The sequence below is a fragment of the Simochromis diagramma genome, unplaced genomic scaffold (assembly GCF_900408965.1).
Source record: "Simochromis diagramma unplaced genomic scaffold, fSimDia1.1 OVJJ01000585.1, whole genome shotgun sequence".
NCBI lineage: Eukaryota > Metazoa > Chordata > Actinopteri > Cichliformes > Cichlidae > Simochromis > Simochromis diagramma.
This window is the reverse complement of record NW_024387398.1, coordinates 3,524,991-3,543,751: the sequence shown is the minus strand read 5'-3', so window position 1 is coordinate 3,543,751 and position 18,761 is coordinate 3,524,991. Positions and strand designations below refer to the sequence as shown.

Genomic DNA, 18,761 nt, shown 5'->3' with positions numbered 1-18,761 from the left:
GCACAGTCTTTGTGGATTAGACAAAAGCATAAAATAGGTTGCAAATAGAGGATCTTAGAAAGCCCAGAGTGGCAGAGAATATGAGAGCGTGGTGCAGGAGATTTAAGAAGACAATGAGATAGTGGTGAGCCGTGACAGATGGGTTCAAGGTTGGGGTGGGATCATGGAGTCTCCCTGGCCTATGAGTTTTGCAGATGGCAACTGCAACCTGTTGTGAGAGTAGAGAGCCTGGAGAGGTGGGGGGGAGCCAGCAGAAGAAGGTTGAGCGATTTGGAGACAAACTTAGTGATGCAAGGCTGGAATGTTTGGACACGTGCAGAGGAGGGAAAGTGGATATATTGGACTAAGGATGTTAAACATGGAGCTGCCAGGAAGGAGGAAGTTCTCCGAAAAGATTCTGTTAGTGAAGGAGGTGTGCAGAGGGTTGGTGTGACAGACAGGACACCATCAACTGTGGCAATAAATGTTATGTATTTGGGCTGATTCGAAACCACCACTGTGCACTTGCTCACTCAATACCAGCTGCTTACTACTTTCCATAGAAGGCAAAGTCCACTTCATACAAAACATCCTTAAATTTCCACACAGAGTCAGTTTTAAGCTCCTCTTACACATTAGCTCAGCTTCATTTCATGAACACATTGAACAGTTAACAAACTCACAACAGCAGCCGTTTCAGTCACAACATCCACAGTTTATATTAAAAAATATAACATCTGCTGTAAGAACATCATTATAACCTGAAGCTTCGATAAAAAATCGCCATAATCATGACCAAATGGGTTTAATTTGCCATCTACATGAAACTGCATATTGTTATCATAGCTTTGTTTTTTTAGAAAAAAAAAAAAAAAAAAAAAAAAAAAAAAAAAAAAAAAATCCCAATGCTTCTGGTAGAGCAATGTGAACGTCCGCTAATAAACACTTAAATTTGCTTGAGACAGATGCAAGTGTGAGTAGGTTTTATTTTTTAGGTGAAGAAAAGATCTAAGAAAGCAAAAATACTTGGTGATGCGTTCAAGTGCTGATGGGAGGCTCTGAAATCACCTCTTATTGCTGCCAAGTGCATCTCTCTAAAGTTTCACCCATTTTAGTTAAGTGTCTAAAACTCAGCGTGCGATCTGTGCTTTAAGTAGTGCCCTGAAAAATAAGAAGAAATTTACACACATTTCACCTAATCAGTGTTGAGGATCTATAACATAAGAAGTGGTGAATGCTTTCAAACATAGCAGAGGACATGAAGGAATAAAGAGCCTCTAACCTCACTGAGGAGACATGGACTCCTAAATGCACCACGTGGCTCGAGCCACTTGCGATACTACACAGTGTAGAGGTTAAAGTGGGCTCTTGGGTGCTTTAGTTTGAGTATAAAGGCTGTCCTGATGCTGAACTCTAGGTCTTCAGATCACTACCCCAAACTGGAATAGTCACAGTGATCCATTCATACATCTCGAGCAAATTCAAAGGTTAACCATTATGTCATGATTTTAGGGAAATCAAAAACAGAAATTACAAAAGTCGACGTTACATAAAACTTTTTTTTTTTTATAAAACTCTCTTCAGATCAAAAGCCATGGCACCAGTCAGTCATCTACATCTAAAAGACACCCACCATCATCCAGATGGGGGCACAAAGTGACATTATGATGCTAAGACTTGGATGCGGATAAATGCTGTGTGATAAAAGTCAACCAAATAATAATAATAATAATAATAATAATAATAATAATAATAATAATAATAATAATAATAATAATAAATAAAATGTTAAATCTGCATGTTTTACACATTACAGCTGAATTACTACAGTGCATTTTTGACACGATCGATTCTTAATTTACTTAAGCGGTAAAAACATCTCCAGCATTTTTTTGATTACGATTCAAACTGGCATACAGTTCTTTTTTACAATTATTGGCCTGTAAGAAGTGAATGTAAAAGCTCCTGTGAGTGCGATCAGAAACAGCTGAGCGTCCATCTGTCTGACAGCAGGTCAGCGATCAAGTTCGTTGGTCAGTCAGAGAGAGGTCGGTCGGTGTGTCCGCTCCGCCGCTCTGCGTCAGTCAGTGCAAGTGATCAGTGCTTCAGTAGTGTGTCGACAACAGCAAAGTCCCATCAACCGGCCTAGGTCAGAGCCCCTAAAAATATTAAATATCACTCTTAATTTGCATATTTTATACATTCTTTACACCAACTGTGCAGCTCTCCAGGTCCAGGATTCTTGGAGGCGAACCAGCTCAACTCCTCAGAATAAAGTTGAGCAGAGTTGCTGGGTGAGTCCTATAATTTAAAAAAGGAAGAAGAAGAAAGGTCTCAACTGCTCACCCAGATTACAATAATCTTGTGAATGATGTTCCTGCAGCAGCCAATCACAGGCCAGCATTGGAGCGTCGAGATTATCGCCTCAACGATGTTGTGAGCAGTCTGAAACCTTTGTGCAGTCCATCGAGTCAAGTTGTTTCTTTTTTCCTTCCTCAGCTGATGTTTCAAAGCTTTAATTCTCCAGGAAATTCTCCAAAAAAGAAAACCGTACGTCTCCATTTGGTCCACTAGGATCACTTCCTTCCTTTGAGTCTTATTACAGCTGCTGGTTGTGTGCTTAGCATTTGAAAAAGCCCACTCTCCTGTGGCTGCTGCTTCTTATCCAGTGCAACACTGCCCTCAAACAGGATCTGACACAGCTTGAATTGAAATGACAAGAAAAACAAAACAGATGTACCCCCCTAAAAAAAAAAATAATAATAATAATAATAATAAAATTTAAAAAAAAGATTGAGATCATTTCCGATCGCGTTAGCTGAAGACTGAGAACGTCTCGTGTTTGTTCCGCTTTCCCGATTGCTTGCTGAGCTTCAGTTCGCTGATGCGGAGCCGATGCCGTCATAACAGCTTGTCAATCACTGCGACTCCTGAAACAACGAGACGACCAATCAGAGAAAGCAGATTTGCAAACAGGTAATACGTGTTCAGCCCGTCACGTTCACTTCTCCCGGTACTGTAGAAATACTGCCTGCAAGGAGACCTACCAGCATAACTTCGTCCATTGCTCATGTTGGTGGGAATGAGGCTCCACTTGTCTGTGGCTGGGTTGTAAAACTCTACAGAGGACAGATTGCAGGACCCGTCATCTCCCCCGATCACATACAGCAGCCCGTTAATGGCACAAACACCTGGGGGGGAGCAATGCAACATGTTTATTTTAAAGATCAGCACAGGAAATTTGTCCCATTTATCATTAAATGACCCAATTTACAAAATAATCAGCGTACACCACGTTTACGTATGTTTTATTAGCAATACAGGAGAATAAAGGTTTTTAGTCATCTCTTACAGATCTAATATCTTTAAAGCACAGGCCAGTAGAGTACATGAACATCTTAAAGCCAATCTGAACATCATGCAAGAAAATATTGTAAATATTTGTACATGTAAATCTAATAAATGGCTCTCTTACCCATAAACGGCAGCTGAATAGTTATTTATTAGTAACAATTTAAATAACTCAAGGATCAAAAAGAAAGGCAGTCATCAGCTTTTCAGAGGGAGAAATAAAGCTTTAGCCAGAGCGTACGATGAATAGCTCGATAGATGCTGTGACCGCAGTCTGACCTGCGTTTCGTCGACACATGTTCATGTCGCAGACCAGCCTCCAGGTGTTGGTCTGTGGGTCGTACACCTCCACACTCTTTCTCACCAGAGGACCGTCATGGCCTCCTGCTGCATACAGCTGACCACCCAACACACCCACACCTGGACAAATATTTTTTAAATAAATAAATATCAGGAGACTGTGACAGTAAAATCCTCCAAAACCCAAATATAGTGCAAATTCACCACAAATGAAGAGCTTTAACAAAACAAGTTCTGATTTTGTTCAGATTGTTTTTACAAAGCAGTTATCGTCCACCAGGGGGTGCTGTTTCTACCAGTTAAATGGTTAGAAAAAGGCCAATTCACCATCATAGAGCGGGATGATTAGACGCTTCTAATACTGATATTACACAACACATTATGATCAGAGCATGTGAGCATTCGCTTGGATCCCACTGATGGAAATTTCTATTTTTCCTGAATACTAAGGGTTGAGCTGTGATGCTGCTCCCTGTGTGGATGTACAGTAGACAGGATACAGTGTGTGGATGTACCTGCTCCACTTCGCCGTGTGCCCATCTCAGCTACATAGCACCACTGATTAGAGACTGGGTCATATTCTTCCACTGTACTGAGACACTGGCGTGATGCACCATCATAACCCCCTACTGCGTACAGTTTACCTACAGATAAACACAAACAGGTTAAAAACACTGCATATACATATTTAAAGCTTGGATTTTCATTCTGATGGCATAAAAGGTAGCTGACACACAAGTCATTCTTACCATCAACCACCCCTACACCCACGCTGCTGCGTCTGGTGTTCATGGAGGCGACGTATGTCCACTCGTTGGTTTTATAGTTGTAAACCTCGACTGTTGACAGACCTGAGACACAGATGCAAAGAAAGAAGGGAGAGATGTAGAAATGGGAAAGACTGGAAGCGATGGTCTGCGGTAAAGGGTTACCGAGTGCGTTATCACATCAGTCTGTGAGCGTTCTACACCCAGCTGGTAGATGTGTTGTGAGAAGAAAATGGATCTCCTGCCTCCCGTGTTTTAATGGGGTTTAATAGAGCATAAGAGCGCTGTGCCACTACAAGCAAATGTATCAAATGAGAAGAACAGTCAGATGATGATACCAAGGAAAAACAACTTTTTTTCTAAAGTGAAAATATTTTTCTTGACTTGCATAGAAATTTACCTTAATTTCCTTCAGTATAAACAGTTCATAATCAGTATTTTTATATTAATTGAAGGCAGTGCAATGAGATCCCTGTGAGCAGCAACTGGATGTGTGATAGTTCTCAAACTGCAATAATGTGACAAATGTTAGTATCTATTCCGACTGAAATTTACTAAACTTAAAAATGTGTTTATTTGTGTTACCAACAGGCACATTATGCATAAACCCACTGCTATTAATAGCTACATGCATTATGTGTACCTATGCTTCCATTAAAGCCTCCCACAGCATACAGCAAATCGCCCAGCACAGCGGCTCCCAGCGTGCTGCGTCTCTCCTGCATGCTCGACACCGCACTCCACTGGTCTCTTGTGCCGTCGTACACGTCCACCGTACGCTCCCGCAGCGAACTGTTGAAACCTCCAACCGCAAACACTCGGCCCGCCATGGAAACCACACCTGGGAAACAAGACAAAGAATTTGGGGATGAAATCATAGCTTGTTAAATTTAAACGCAGGTTTCCAAAAGTCATTGCTTCTATGAGGAAACCACGAGAATGTGCATTTCTGACATGTTGGTTTCTAAACAAAGTCTGTCTTGAATCCTTGTATCTTTAACAGTCTTTGTTACACCCTTGCTGAACCTCGTTCATAGGACTCTACTAGACCACAGCTGGTCTGCTGCATTGTTCTACTGATCGTTTCTCCTTTTTTCAATGCTTTTGGAGTAGGGCTGTGCGATATGACCAAAATCTCATATCCCGATATAAGAATTCTATCGTCCTGTTAACGATATAAATCACAAAAATGTAACATTTTCTGTAAATCTCGGGCAGCTCGACTTGTGTGAAGTGTTTCCAGCTGGGCGTCATGTAGCTGGAGTCGAGTGTTTTAACCGATGCATTTTTAGACATAAGTTGTAACGGCCGCCGTTTTCTTTGTGAGTATTTATTACACGGCGTGCTGCAGGGAAAAGCCTGTTCTAACGTTTGAGTCTAAGGTTTATTTTTTAGCACCCGGCGACTCTTTTTTACTTCTCATCCGTAAATAATCTGCTCTTTCATGTGATTCAGTTTATTTTGAAAAGTCTCAACAGGATCTTGAGCTTTATTGTGAAAGGTTTATGTGGAACATAAACAAGCAGACACGCGAAGGTGTTACCGTCGTTGTTGCTAACCACAACGCATAAAAACAGGCGCTTGTAGTGTGGTTATATTAAATATAAGAGAAAGAGAGAACTTTAAGAAACTAATACAGCCACTACAGTGACCATCAAAACCATGAAAAAAAATATTGCTGTAAACAGTTTATTTTGCGACACCACGAAACAAACGATAGCGTAAAATGAAACGATAGACGTTTTTATATCGTCATATCGAACAGCCCTATTTTGGAGTGCAGGAACCAAAACCATAATAAGTTTACAGAACTTTTTGGGGCTGTTTTATCTGCTACTACAGAGTCAGTAGTTTTGGTCCAAACATATATGTAGGCTTGAGTAATCTGGATAAAGCAAGACTAGTACAGGTGTACATGTATATAGATTAGTCATTGAACATAAATGCAGCACCAGCATTGCAAAAATATACATGTAAACCTTAAAAAGTGGATAAATAAGGAAATATTAATGCACCGTAAATTGATCCTATATAATATACATTTTAACCTGGTATATAAGACCATATATTCCTGTCAACATACTACAGGGCATCCAACACACCGCAAACAAATGTAGAAATAAGAGGTGAGAAATAAGGTTTGGGCGGTACACAATTCCCTGGGAACAGTGAGACAGTCCCCAAAACTGATTGAAATGCAGCCATTATTTCTATTTTTCCATCAGAAGTGCATTTGCAGCAGTGTTATCCAACCCGCTGTTTTCAGATGTCACTAGACACGCCAAGTAACGAACTAACCTGCCCGGCAGCGTCTAGAGGGCAGGTCGGCCACTTGGTACCAACGATCTTCCTGGAAGTCGTAACACTCCACGCTGCGGATGGCTTTGGGAGCCTGACCACCCACTACAATCATCACCTGCACGTCCACACAGACCCACAGTAAGAAAATACAAGCGCACACGTGTATTTTATGTTAAAAACCTTCAGCTTTGGCACATTTCTGCGTGTACCTTTGGGATGCTGATCGGAGTTCGTGGTCGCGTCCTATCAGTCTTTATGAGGTGACGCTGGTCAGCAGGCAACAGGTGATACTTCATTGCTTCTATGAGGAAATCTTTACAAGTGTTGTTGTTCTTTATCAAAGCTTCTTCCTCTACAATCTGAAACAGGGATCAGATTTCATTCAAGATGAAGATACACAGTAGATTTCTGTTGAGTACTCAGCCTTTCAGTCTCTGGAGGCATTTCTAAATGTAATAACGCCTTTCATCAAGTCCCTCTGTTGTTGCAATACCTGTTTAAAATGTGGCAACAGCGGCAGAGACGTGAACACTACAGGTGGGAGGCGAGAGAAAAAAAAAAAATTACGTGGGAAACCGGTTTCTTGTGTGTGACTTGAGCAAAAAAAAAAAATCAGTGCTGCTGAAAGATTTGCATGTAGGCACACTAATTGTGGTAGCTGGCCCACAAACACGATGACTAATGTACTGCACAAAGACGAACAAACAGTGATTTATTTCAACATCAACTCTTCTTAACATACTGTGATGAAAACCATTTGTAGCTGTGGGAGTGACTTTGTTATCCAACCTAAAGGCCAGAAACTAGTCTAACATCTTAGTAGAGCAGCGATTCCCAACTGGGACGAGCCATCAAGGTACAGCAAACAAAGCTATGAGCTGAATTTATTGTATATCACATTAACAGTGGGGCTCTCAAATGTAAAGCGGATTGAGAAACTAAACAAGCAAATCATTAACAATCAAATCAAGGACAACATAATGAAGGAAATGCTTGATACACTGGTGTGATGGTCAAAGTTGTGGGTTGGCCAGAGGAGATTTTTAGCTCACATAATGAGCGACAGCAGTCTTCGGTTTGAAAAAGCCCTTTTGAATATTCAATTATATCTGATGGCACGGCTGACTGAAAGCCATGATTAACCCCCGTCCCCTGTTGGTCAAAGACCGATAATGTTTAAACAGAATTCGTTTTACCTGTACCAGGTAATCTCTGGAAAGCAGTGGAAGTCTCACATGCTCCATTAGTTTGGGCATGTATTCCAGACGAGCTGGTTTATCATGTTTGATCCACGTTATCATTGCCTCGAACACCTAAGAACAAGGAAAAATATGAAGGATATGGTGAAACTGCTCCGAGGTAGAAGCGACCACAGCAGTTTATTACACAGACTCTCAGTTACTTTGTTTGGCCCCACTTTGTCTTTACAGGTGCTTATCTACATCAGTACTCCACATTTTCGGGGGTGTGTGAAAGTTTGAAAACTTTTGGGATTAAAAACTTTAAAACTGGGAACAAAACCTGTTGACACAAGCCCAATTTTATCCCATCCCCTTGTTGAAGTTAAGAGGGCGTGACAGATTTTTCTTGGAAGCTGCTGGATGTTAGAAACACCAGCATAAATACACGACACCTCATAATCCCAACGACTTTCCTGTTTTGTAGATCCCAGGAGCAATCGACAGAACAGAGGCTGCAGACACTAGTTTCATGCCACACCACATTCATATTCATTGTGCCACTTCAGTCCCATTTATCTCTTGATTGCCTGTAGGGCAGCTCCACAAGAGCAAAGGGGGGGGGGGGGCTGCGTGCCCATTGTGCACAAAGGACTCCAGCGATGGTAGTTGAGATTAAGAGGACAATTGTTCAAAACCTCTCCAGACTCTTATCTTCCAGGGTTAAAAAGATCTTGTTTCAGAAATGAAAGTGGCAACGTTTTACAAGGCAGCACGTCGAATGTCCTCAGACAGGCACTGTGAGTAAAAATGCAGACTCCTGCTGCCATTTATTTCAACTAGAACACAACCAGTACTGTACAAAAGTTTTGTAGCCGATCATTTCCATTGTTTTTAATTTAAAGGTGCCTATGAATCATTCAAGCATAAAAAGACTCACCCAACTCAAGGGATGCACCAGTTTTTGTCTAAACATAACAAACAACCTAGCAAAAAAAACTGTTTTAAATCACATCTTTACACAATTCATTACTAGAAAGCCTGTCAGAAATGCAAACACAATTTGTTCCCATTTCTTTAGCTGAATCTTTGAAAAAACACCAAAGATAACAGTTTGACGTGCATAGAAATCGTGTTTTTCCACCAGCAGCGCAAATACCAAAGTGCTATTAGGTGGAAACCTAACTTATTGTGGCAGTATGCACTTCCAAGATTAGAGGAAACTAGTCAAATAGCAGAAATGGGCAACTGGGAGCTAAAAACTACCAGCAAATAAATCACTATCTGAAAGTTACGTCCTTAAGAAATGAGACAAAATCCAGCAAAAACCCAACTGGCCCTTTAGTTGAGCCAGTTGTTTGTTAAAGCCTCGTCAGAAACGGTGTGAGGGGGGAAGGGTGGCTGTTAAGAAGCCATTCTCATGGAAGAGAAGTGGACTGAAGACCAGTGGCAACGGTTTTGATGAAGTGATGAATCCAAATTTAAATTTGGACTGGATTAACCAGAGCCCAAACCTCAACATTACTGAATCAGTGCGGGATCATCTTGACACAACAGAACAAAAAGGCAGCCACCAACATCCAAAGCCTGGAGAACTACTCCTGAAGACAACTCAGACAAGCTTTCTAGTAATTTCTTTAAGAGTCCATCTGTTTAAGAATAAAGGTGATCATAGCAAATACAGACTGTCAAGCTCCTTTGTGTTTATACCAGTTCTGTTTTTGCCTTATATACTGTATTTTTATATAGGGTTGCACATTTCAATCCATCACTGCACCCATTTTCAATTTTCCTTGCAAAATATAAAGAAATAACGGGTGATGCAAGACTTTTGCACAATGTAAAGCAATAAAAACGACGCAATTTGGGTTATTCTCCTCTCAACCAAGAGGTTAGAGGGGGAACCCTGTTTCAATGATGCATGAACACTCACATGATGGAAGAACAAAGTCAAATTGAGACAATACACAAAAATGACCTCAAGAAGTTAATCCACTCACAAAACAGCTGCAGCAGGTAAATCAGAGCTGTGTCTGCTGATGCAGTTTGTTTGGCGCTTCATGGTTAGCGTGACAGCGTCCAACTCCCCGTGTTTATGTTTGAATCAACCTTTGCTGTCAGTGCTCTGACAGCAGCATGTCACACAGCTGCTACATCAAACTCTTGCTGTTTGACAGGTTAACTGCAGACAGATGCACCATCCCCAGGAATATACGCCTGCTGTCAGATTCAGCCCATCATACACAGCAAGTGTGGGATGACTCTTTTACTGTCCCTTTTTCTGAAGTCTGCTTTACTTCAGAGATTTTGTGATCACTGAAGTGAAAATCTGTTATGGATTTCATTTTCACTCAAGCATCTTTAAAACAATAAAATGAATAAAAATATCTATCTTTATGGTGACGCCTGACCTTTTCCTCTGTTGACACGGTGAGTTTGTCGCTGGAGATGAGGCTGCACACCTGCTGCAGAGAAAGGCTCAGAAACTCCTCGCCCTGCACCACATCAGTAAAATGCTGCTCTGAGAGACACAAACATCCACAGCACACATTAAACATTGTCCCAGCAAGCAAAGCTTAAATGAAAACATGTTCGTTGTCTTTGCTGTCCAAGACACCTAATGTATTCCTTAGACTCGTGTCAGATTTTAAACACCTCATAAATCAGCCAACTCACAAAGTGACAGATTATGTGGCGTGAATAGGGAAAGAAAAAACAAAAATCTTACCAGCGTAAGCATGAGCCTGGTTGAGAAGCTGTGTGCATGTATGCAGGTCAGCAAAGGCTCTGATGCCCAAGCAGTTGGTGGGATGAAGCTGAGATTGCAGGAATTCGCAACAAACCTGACGCACATCCATCAGCTGGAGGAGGCTGGCTGCAGGCAGCAGTACCTAATATTTGTTTTTTTAAAAAGTCACAAAAAGTTGAGTTAGCAGTTTACCTCCACAGCCATTCCCTGTGTACACAACTCAAGACTTCATCAGCACAGCAGGTCTGTTATTCAGTGAGCTAATCAAACAAACTCAAACGCATCATTCAGGTTAGGAAGCAAACTGATACCCGGTAAGTTTATCAGTAGGATTAACTTTAAGGATCGGACAGAACTGAAGAAGCTTCTCGGATGAGAGGTGAATCGTCTTCAAGCAACTTAAAGTCCAGACGCTTTTCTTTGCAAGCTCCTTAAAGTTGAGAAACTCACATTTGGTTTTGATCTCTACTTTGAATGAGGAGCTACTAAACCATTTCCTGCAAGACTTTCAACTTGGTGCAACAGCCTCTAAAACGAAAGGTCACAAACATGTCAGCTATGCTTGCCACTTAGAGTTTATAAACACAAACCTCATGGATTTAACAATTTTCTGCAATTCTTCATCCCTCTATTTTCTTTACCAGCAATGAAAAATAAATAAATCCAGCCCGGGACCATAATCAGCCAATAGCCATTGTCCTTGGTCCTGACCAGAGTCGACCTCATATATGATCACAAGCCAGTCCGATTCATGCATGAGCAACACATACACGCTGACAGCCACGCGCTAACATGAAAGCTTCTCACTGGGCGTGAATACACAACACCGCATGGCGACGACCCCAAAACCACTTGAAACAACAAACCTAATCAGACACTTAAAATCGCCTTCATCTCACTGAACACGGACATCAACTGAGGCTAACAAAGGCTAAAGCTATCCAGAGCTCAGAGCCAGGACTAAGACGGCAGCCTCGGTACGAGCAAAGGCTCAAAGCAGAGACAAGTGAAAAAGAGAAAGAGCTTGATGTCTGCTGAAGTTAGGAACACTGGAAACATTATTCAAGTACCTGAAATTGATTTTGTTATATAAACCTGTTGAACCTGCTTCTGTTTGGTAAGTAAAAGTGGGTGTGCAGCAACTCATTTTCAGTTACGTGTACCTCTTTCCACTAAAGAAGATCCTGCAACTTACTGCAATTAGGGAGAAATTGTAAAGCTTAGCCTTCATTTTCACTGTAAATCTGCCTTTTTTTTGTTGTGTTAAAAACAAAGCAAGTCCTTATCCTTCACAGCAGAGCGCTTTCACCCCTCCTTGGCACGCCAAACTGAGTCCCTGTTTATCGCAGCTCAAATAAAAGTAACTAGAAAAGAGCTTTTTATCAACAAGATATAAATAAAGTCCTACATAAAGAGTTATGTGAAAAATCTGGCTCCAGTCCGCCTTCTGCAGCTTTTGTTTGTATTGTGATTTTATTGTTAGAACACTAGATATTATGCTAAACTCATCACTGTGACATAAAGATAGATGAAAAAGAAAAAAGATTAATAAGACCAAATAAGAGTTTGCACACATTCAACTGGCAACACTTACTGCGCGATCAGTACTGACCTTGGCCACTTGAAACTATTTTCTAGACCAGCCCTCATTTTTTTGGCTACGGCTATGTTTTTAAAACGGGTGCCGCTTTTTGTCCATTTCAACATTTGTGACAAGCATCTAGGGAACTGCCGAGAAACTGATGCTAACAAAGCTACTCATTAGTTTAAGTAGGTCAGTGTCTGCCTGCCTCAACACCTCGCTGTTTCTTCAGACACACACTCATCCACTGAATGAGTATTGTCACTGTGTCCTCTGTTTCCTGTACACAGCTGCCCCGAAGCCTTGCATCTTCTAAAACACAGCATCAGGCCCAGTGAAACTCTGTTTACAGCAGCTGTGACACACCAAAACACACACACACACACACGGCTGCGAGCAAAACAAAAACACTTTTAGTACAGAGAAACGCTGACTTTCAAGAAAAGAAAAGAGTCTAAATCCAACTTTTTACAGATTTTTTTTTGTCAAAACACACACACACAAACACAAAAATTGAGAGCCAATCAGCAAAGCACACTGCTAACAGTTGGAGGATTTCCTGCCTTGTCCATGCACACTTCCTGCACTAATAATCAGAGGAAGTATCTTGCCTGCAGCTGGATCAAGCTGAGCTGTGAGAGAAGTAATGCAGCTACCACAGGTTAATGCCACAGAGCTAACCAAAGCCTCAGCGCTGTGCTTTCACAGCAAAAACCCCACAGAAAGCTCTGTGTTTGTCCTCTGTAGTAAACATCTGCTCCTCAAACACGGCCAATCGGACCATCCTGATAAAAGGGAAAGACTTAAAATGACGACAATCCCTTTCAGGTATTATGCAGCTGTGTCTGAAACACATTTATGATTATAAACAAAAACAATAATATCATTAAAATGCTTTTGTGAGCAACACACTTTTATTAAAATTAATTTAGGTCTTAAAACAGGTAAATGGAGGCACTTTCCCCAAGAAGGACAGTTCAATATATGTGTTTAGTTTATAGTTTAGCAACAGTGTTTAAAAAAATTAAAGCTTTTATCCACCCCAAACAGGATTAATATGCAGTTATTCTTTCTTGCACTTAAACTGGTGAACAAAAACAAAGGTCAGGATAAAGAAAAGGGCAGCAAGTTACAAATTCCCTTCTTAAAACAAAGGATGTTTTGTAAGAGCCAGACTTATGCTGCGATCGTTTTGCTTGGAGCAGCAGCAGCACTTTGATATAATTATCTAACTTGTTAAACAAGTGTGAAAAAAGAAAGTGTGACAACATGATGTTTTAATATGCAGCTCCCCAGGCAACTCCATGTTTACTTCTCCACTGTTAACCATTAAACAGAGGAGACGACCAGCTTACAGGGCTAGGTGGATAGGCGTTATTAGCAAAGGTGATTATGCTATTGCTGCTAATATACAAGAGTCGTTTTAAAGCACAAGCAGTCTTCAAATGAACACACAAGCCACCATAAGAGAGGAGAAACGGGAAGGAAATATAGGATTCTCACCTGGACGTTGTCCTCTGTGACCTCAATCTCTGCTGTGTAAATATAGTCGACCAGTTTTCTCAGAGTCTGACCGTCCACCTCTCTGATCTCCACCTGGTGAGCTTTACTCTCACTCATATCACCTGCGCACACACAGACACACACAGCTAAGCATACACACAACTGTGTGCAGCATCATACACAATGCACCAACAATAGTGTGCATGTACCTGTGAACATGGCACAGAAGTAAGGGCTACAGGACGCCAAGACCACCCTGTGAGCTGGCACTTCAACGCTCCCGGCTACCAGCTGGACGTCACACAGCATCTTTTTACTGGAGGAAGGACAAACAGACGGCGTTATGTACGAGAACCTTCAACTGACGATGTCCATAACTAGACATCTGATTTTATCGCTTGCAATTTTCAGATTCGTCATTATTTTTGTGCAGAAACACTCAATTTCCTTATGTTACACACCTACAAACACGATGTTTATTAGAAAGTAAATCTAAACAGACACGTGGCAGCAACACTATGAGATTAAGGCATTGAAACAAAGAGAGTTTAACTCACTTTTCGATAAAGACTAAAAAAAAAAAAAAATTACTGACATTAGAACATAAATATGGCACAGACATACGATAAACACAAAATAGAGCAACAGATAAGCATTAATGCTTCTGGTCATTCCAGCTGCTTTGTCAATTGAGAGTTCTGGAGGGATTATTTGAGTTGCGTCAAAAAATATAAGACAGAATTATTAAAATGTTTTTTGTACAAATGTGAAGTTAAATCTGCACTCAAGAGCCGAGCCAGGGAAGAGGAGCGCCTTTGAAGTCAAAAACTCTGGTATTCATCACCAGTTGATGAAATATCACAGTAAAATACATGAATCTGGGCCAGTTGTGTTGAGGTTCACATTTCACAATTAACAAGCCCACAGTCGTTTTTGTCATGCATGTGCAGAATAAAACATCCCCACCCAACAGAAGAGGTTTGCCAGTAGCTGTTTGACAGTGATTTGCAGTTGAAGTCTCTTCTTTAAAAATGCAACAGTTCAGGTCAGGCAGAAGTAATGTACTGCTGCACTGACATTTTCAGACAAGCCAGGTGAACAAGCGAAGACTTGCATGTCCTTTCTGGCTTACAAAACTCGATACGGCCTCTTCGTTCTCAAGTTAAAACGAAACGGTAGAAACCACAATTTGAGCAACGCACCTCCTCAGGTCGTTCATCAACTGAAACGCTTTCCTCATGTGCGTCTGGTTGAAGGTGTGCATCCCTCCATTCACCGTGTCCTCTTCTGAATCGGTGGCACATGGTGGACGCGGTGAGGCCGGTGTGGCAACCAGACTGGTAAGACATAAGAGGCAGTGTCTGGATCAGCGGATAGCGATGATGACAAAAGGCAACCACAAACCATAACAAAGCCTCCACCATCTTTTACAGATGACTGTAGACACTCACTGTTGTACATCTCCCCTCACCTCCTCTGTACATACGGATGATCTGAACCAAAAATAATTTTATACGGCTTCTTCACTCCATAAAACTTGTTGCTACAGTCCAGTTCTTATGTAATTTGGCATAGCTCAGCCTTGTCTCCTCATTCCCCTTCCTTAAGAACAGATTTTGAACAGCCACCTATCCAATGAGACCATTTCTGATAAGGCTTCAGCAAACAGTGGACAGATCAACTGAAGGTTCATATGCATCTCTCAGATCCTGTGTCACGTCTTTGTGTAGATACAACACTGGCTCATCCTTGAGTTAGGTGCCTTTTTATCCTTGAATGGTTAACTGGTTAGTGTTAAGTAGAAAGTTTGGCTTTCTCAAGACAATCAAAACAACAACAACAACAGAGTCTGGCTTCTTGGAAGCAAACTACAAAAAAAATGAGTATGTGTATACTCAAAGCTGATCCATTAGACTGATGGATATGACATCCATCAGTTAATCTTCGTGTTAATCCAAAGGTACCAAATAACCATTCAAGCATGTCTATTTAACTGAGGACACCTGCTCTATTCAAGATGATTGGAGGAAAGGTGTTCTTTGACCCTATCCTTTATTAAGGATTAAAGCTGGATACATTTTATGGTCAGTGCATCCTTTAAAAGGGTAAAAACAGCCACAATATATAGGGTTTCATTTCTTTTAACGAGCTAAGCAATTAGTGCCTATTTGCTGTGGAAGATTAACAAACATCTGCCACACAGATGGCATGTGCATATTACTGGTAACTTCTTTTACACGGGGACTGCACAGAAAAAGAAGCCCTCACACATGCTTACAAGGAAATGGGGGGAGAAAGAGCATGCAGACCCGAAGCTTCAGCCCAAACCTTAGGATATTAATTTACAAGCAAATGTGACCTGCAGCGAGCTGAAAGCACATCTGATAGCGGTTTTTCTGTCCGACACTGTTTATTTAAACAGTGCTTGGCCGTCTCCACCGTGCATGTACTGTACGATGTGCTATCTTAACTCTCAAAACAAGCAGTCTCTTCACCCACAGATAATCAAGCATTTCGAAGAATTTATGATGCTGCACTGAAAAGTCACAGTAGCTGCCCGGTAATTCGTTTTTGTTTAACAGCTTACGGTAAGCTTGTCTTCATGCGTCCAAAAAAACCAAATCAACAGGAAGCTGTTCAATTCATTTTAAGTTTGTTGTGGGTTAAGTTAGCTAGCTCCTAGCATTGCTAACCAACATATAACCTTATGACAGCCATGGATATCAACTGAAATCGTATTCTAAGCTACTTTAAAAATAATTACAAACCAACCCACATTCAGTCAACTATCTACAGTCTGGTTTGGTTGGCTGCCATCAGCTGAGCAGCCAGTGATGCTAGCTGACTAACGGGCGCTAACTAGTCAACACAGCTAGCCCCGAGTTCGCGTGCTGTGAGCGAGCTCTCGAGCTGTCCGTGTTGGGTTTCTGGCCACTACATCGCGTAGGTTCAAATGTCATCCAGCAGATGCAGAAGCAGCCTGAATCCCATCTTTAGAAAACATAATCCCCACCGATGAGCCAACTCACCCCAACGACACACCGTCCATCCTCCCGGAGTCAGAGAACACAGCGGGCATGAGCGCCGAGCGGCCGGCTGCACGCAGATCGTCTATTAGAAAGATGAGTAACTCCGCAAGACTGGCATACACAGATGGTTTTATATGGTGACTCACTCCCTTTATTTTTATGCACATTTTTAAAAATAGTTATACAAACTGTATTAAAACACAGTAAGCCAACCTTTGAACGATAATAAGTAATGACAAGAATTATCAACAAGACCACAATTTCATAAGAGTTATAGGGTTCATCGTTCTTTCTTTGTATCATTCGTCTTTTGTTGTCATTTCCAGTGAAAACAGGATCAGGGATCAACATTTCCCTGAAATTACTAAATGCTCCTCCCACGATAAACTTGAATTTCTCTTATCTTAAAAACACAACTGATTTGAATTTAAATTAGCTGGAGGATTATAATTCAGATATTCCGATTAACTAAAAAGAAAATGCGTTTCGATGCCTTTTGTTTCCATTTGCACTATAAAGGCAGCACAGTCAATAAATGCTTTTGCATTTGCAGGACTGCATGAGTACAATTGATTTTCCATCATCTGGCTAATCAAATCACTGTTTCAACTCTAACAAGAAAATGTGAAATCCATCACCTGGTATAAAGCAGGGGCGTTACCAGCTACTTAAGATAACAGGAAATGCAGCAACGTTGTAGACATGAAATGAAGCCATTTTTTGTTATTTTAGTTGTATTGCAAGAGCTGTTAGTCTTTAAATCTCTGCAATGGAAGGACTGCCAAAGTAAAAGAATTTAGATGACTTAAAAATCACATCTTAAATAGGCCCACATTATGAATATTTAGGTTTTATTAAATAGCAAGATTGTACAATCCAAAATTGCTTACTGGAGGGTTGTTTACCAACTGGTGGCCTGCATTTAGTCTATTAGTGTATCATAAAATGCTGACTAAGGAATCAAATACAAATAGTCACATCTGGTCACATCTGCACTGAAAGAGTCCCATTTTAAAATCTATGGGAGCATTCAGTGATTGCAAATACCACGAAGCAAAATTCCTACCCTACCTATCCTTTGAATTCACATTTGAGCAAAAGGGGTATGCAGAACTATTTCTATAAGTTAATTGTTCCTATTTTAACAGCACAAACATGCATTTAGTTTACTTCAGCAATAACAAAAAATAACTTGAGGAACTTTCTTCTATCAGTTGAGGTTAAAATAAAAATGCTTATAGGCTTTGTATTAGCACTTTTATGCACTATTCGCGAGGGATTCAGCAAATTATAAAAGTGGCTCAAAAAATAACTCTTTGGACTACAGTTAAAAAAATTACATATCAAGTTCTGCACGTAGTGTAAATAATGGCCGTCTCTATAATAAATCTTTCTAGCTCCACCCACTGTTTGACTTAGTATTTTACATTCACAGCCAGTGGATCACATCTGTCCAGTGATCGGAGCTTTATTCTGGCTTCCTGTGAGTCAGAGATTTTTCTGCTGTTGTAAAACACTGAACGGGTTGGTGTCAACAGCACTCCTCTCACGAACTCTAAAGGGAATAATTATGAGTTATACACCGGAACCTTCTCAGTTAGCCTCATTTAATATTGCTAATCTCACTCTCTATGAATTGAAGTTGACTTAAAATCCTATTTGTAACCTGTGAAAAACAAAAAAAACCTGCAACCCTGTGCCTGAAGAACTGAACTCTGTGTGACCTTTGGGGAAGCTGTACCTAGATCCCTGTAGGGTGGCTTTGAAGGGAGGTTGTCATACAGTTTACAGGGAGTAAACACTGGGAAGCATGCTGAACATAGGCACGCTCAAATACACTGGAAAAGCAAAGCTTGGCCTGATATGTTTGCCATGTGAGAGGTGCTTCACATTAATATGCATTTAGAGTCTACGCTTGTGCACAATACATGTGGTTAAATAACAAAGAGAGAAGGTGTCAGCGGCACTTTGTCTTTCTCTGCTGCTCGTGCTTAAGTCTCGACACCCCAGGGGATAATTTTT

General features: G+C 40.9%; 1 protein-coding gene across 3 annotated transcripts; it reads right to left on the bottom strand.

The window, feature by feature from the left end:
• Positions 1-663: 663 nt before the first annotated feature.
• On the bottom strand, positions 664-16,856 carry klhl3 (kelch-like family member 3). Of its 3 annotated transcripts, XR_005693000.1 has the most exons (16): positions 16,740-16,856; positions 14,913-15,047; positions 13,920-14,026; positions 13,711-13,832; positions 10,605-10,767; positions 10,288-10,397; positions 7,895-8,011; positions 6,908-7,057; positions 6,696-6,813; positions 5,041-5,238; positions 4,380-4,481; positions 4,146-4,274; positions 3,610-3,750; positions 3,027-3,170; positions 2,326-2,909; positions 664-2,138 (listed from the first exon to the last, which is right to left on the bottom strand). XR_005693000.1 is itself a non-coding variant. In XM_040010380.1 (15 exons), the coding sequence occupies exons 1-15, from the start codon at positions 16,787-16,789 to the stop codon at positions 2,881-2,883; spliced, it is 1,815 nt and encodes a 604-aa protein (XP_039866314.1). In that variant the 5' UTR covers positions 16,790-16,856; the 3' UTR covers positions 664-2,880. The 3 variants fall into 3 exon arrangements, 2 of the variants coding, with proteins under 2 accessions (XP_039866314.1, XP_039866315.1); XM_040010380.1 differs by having other exon boundaries at positions 664-2,909; XM_040010381.1 differs by lacking the exons at positions 664-2,138; positions 2,326-2,909; positions 4,146-4,274 and having other exon boundaries at positions 3,033-3,170; positions 3,610-3,689; positions 4,390-4,481.
• Positions 16,857-18,761: the final 1,905 nt, after the last annotated feature.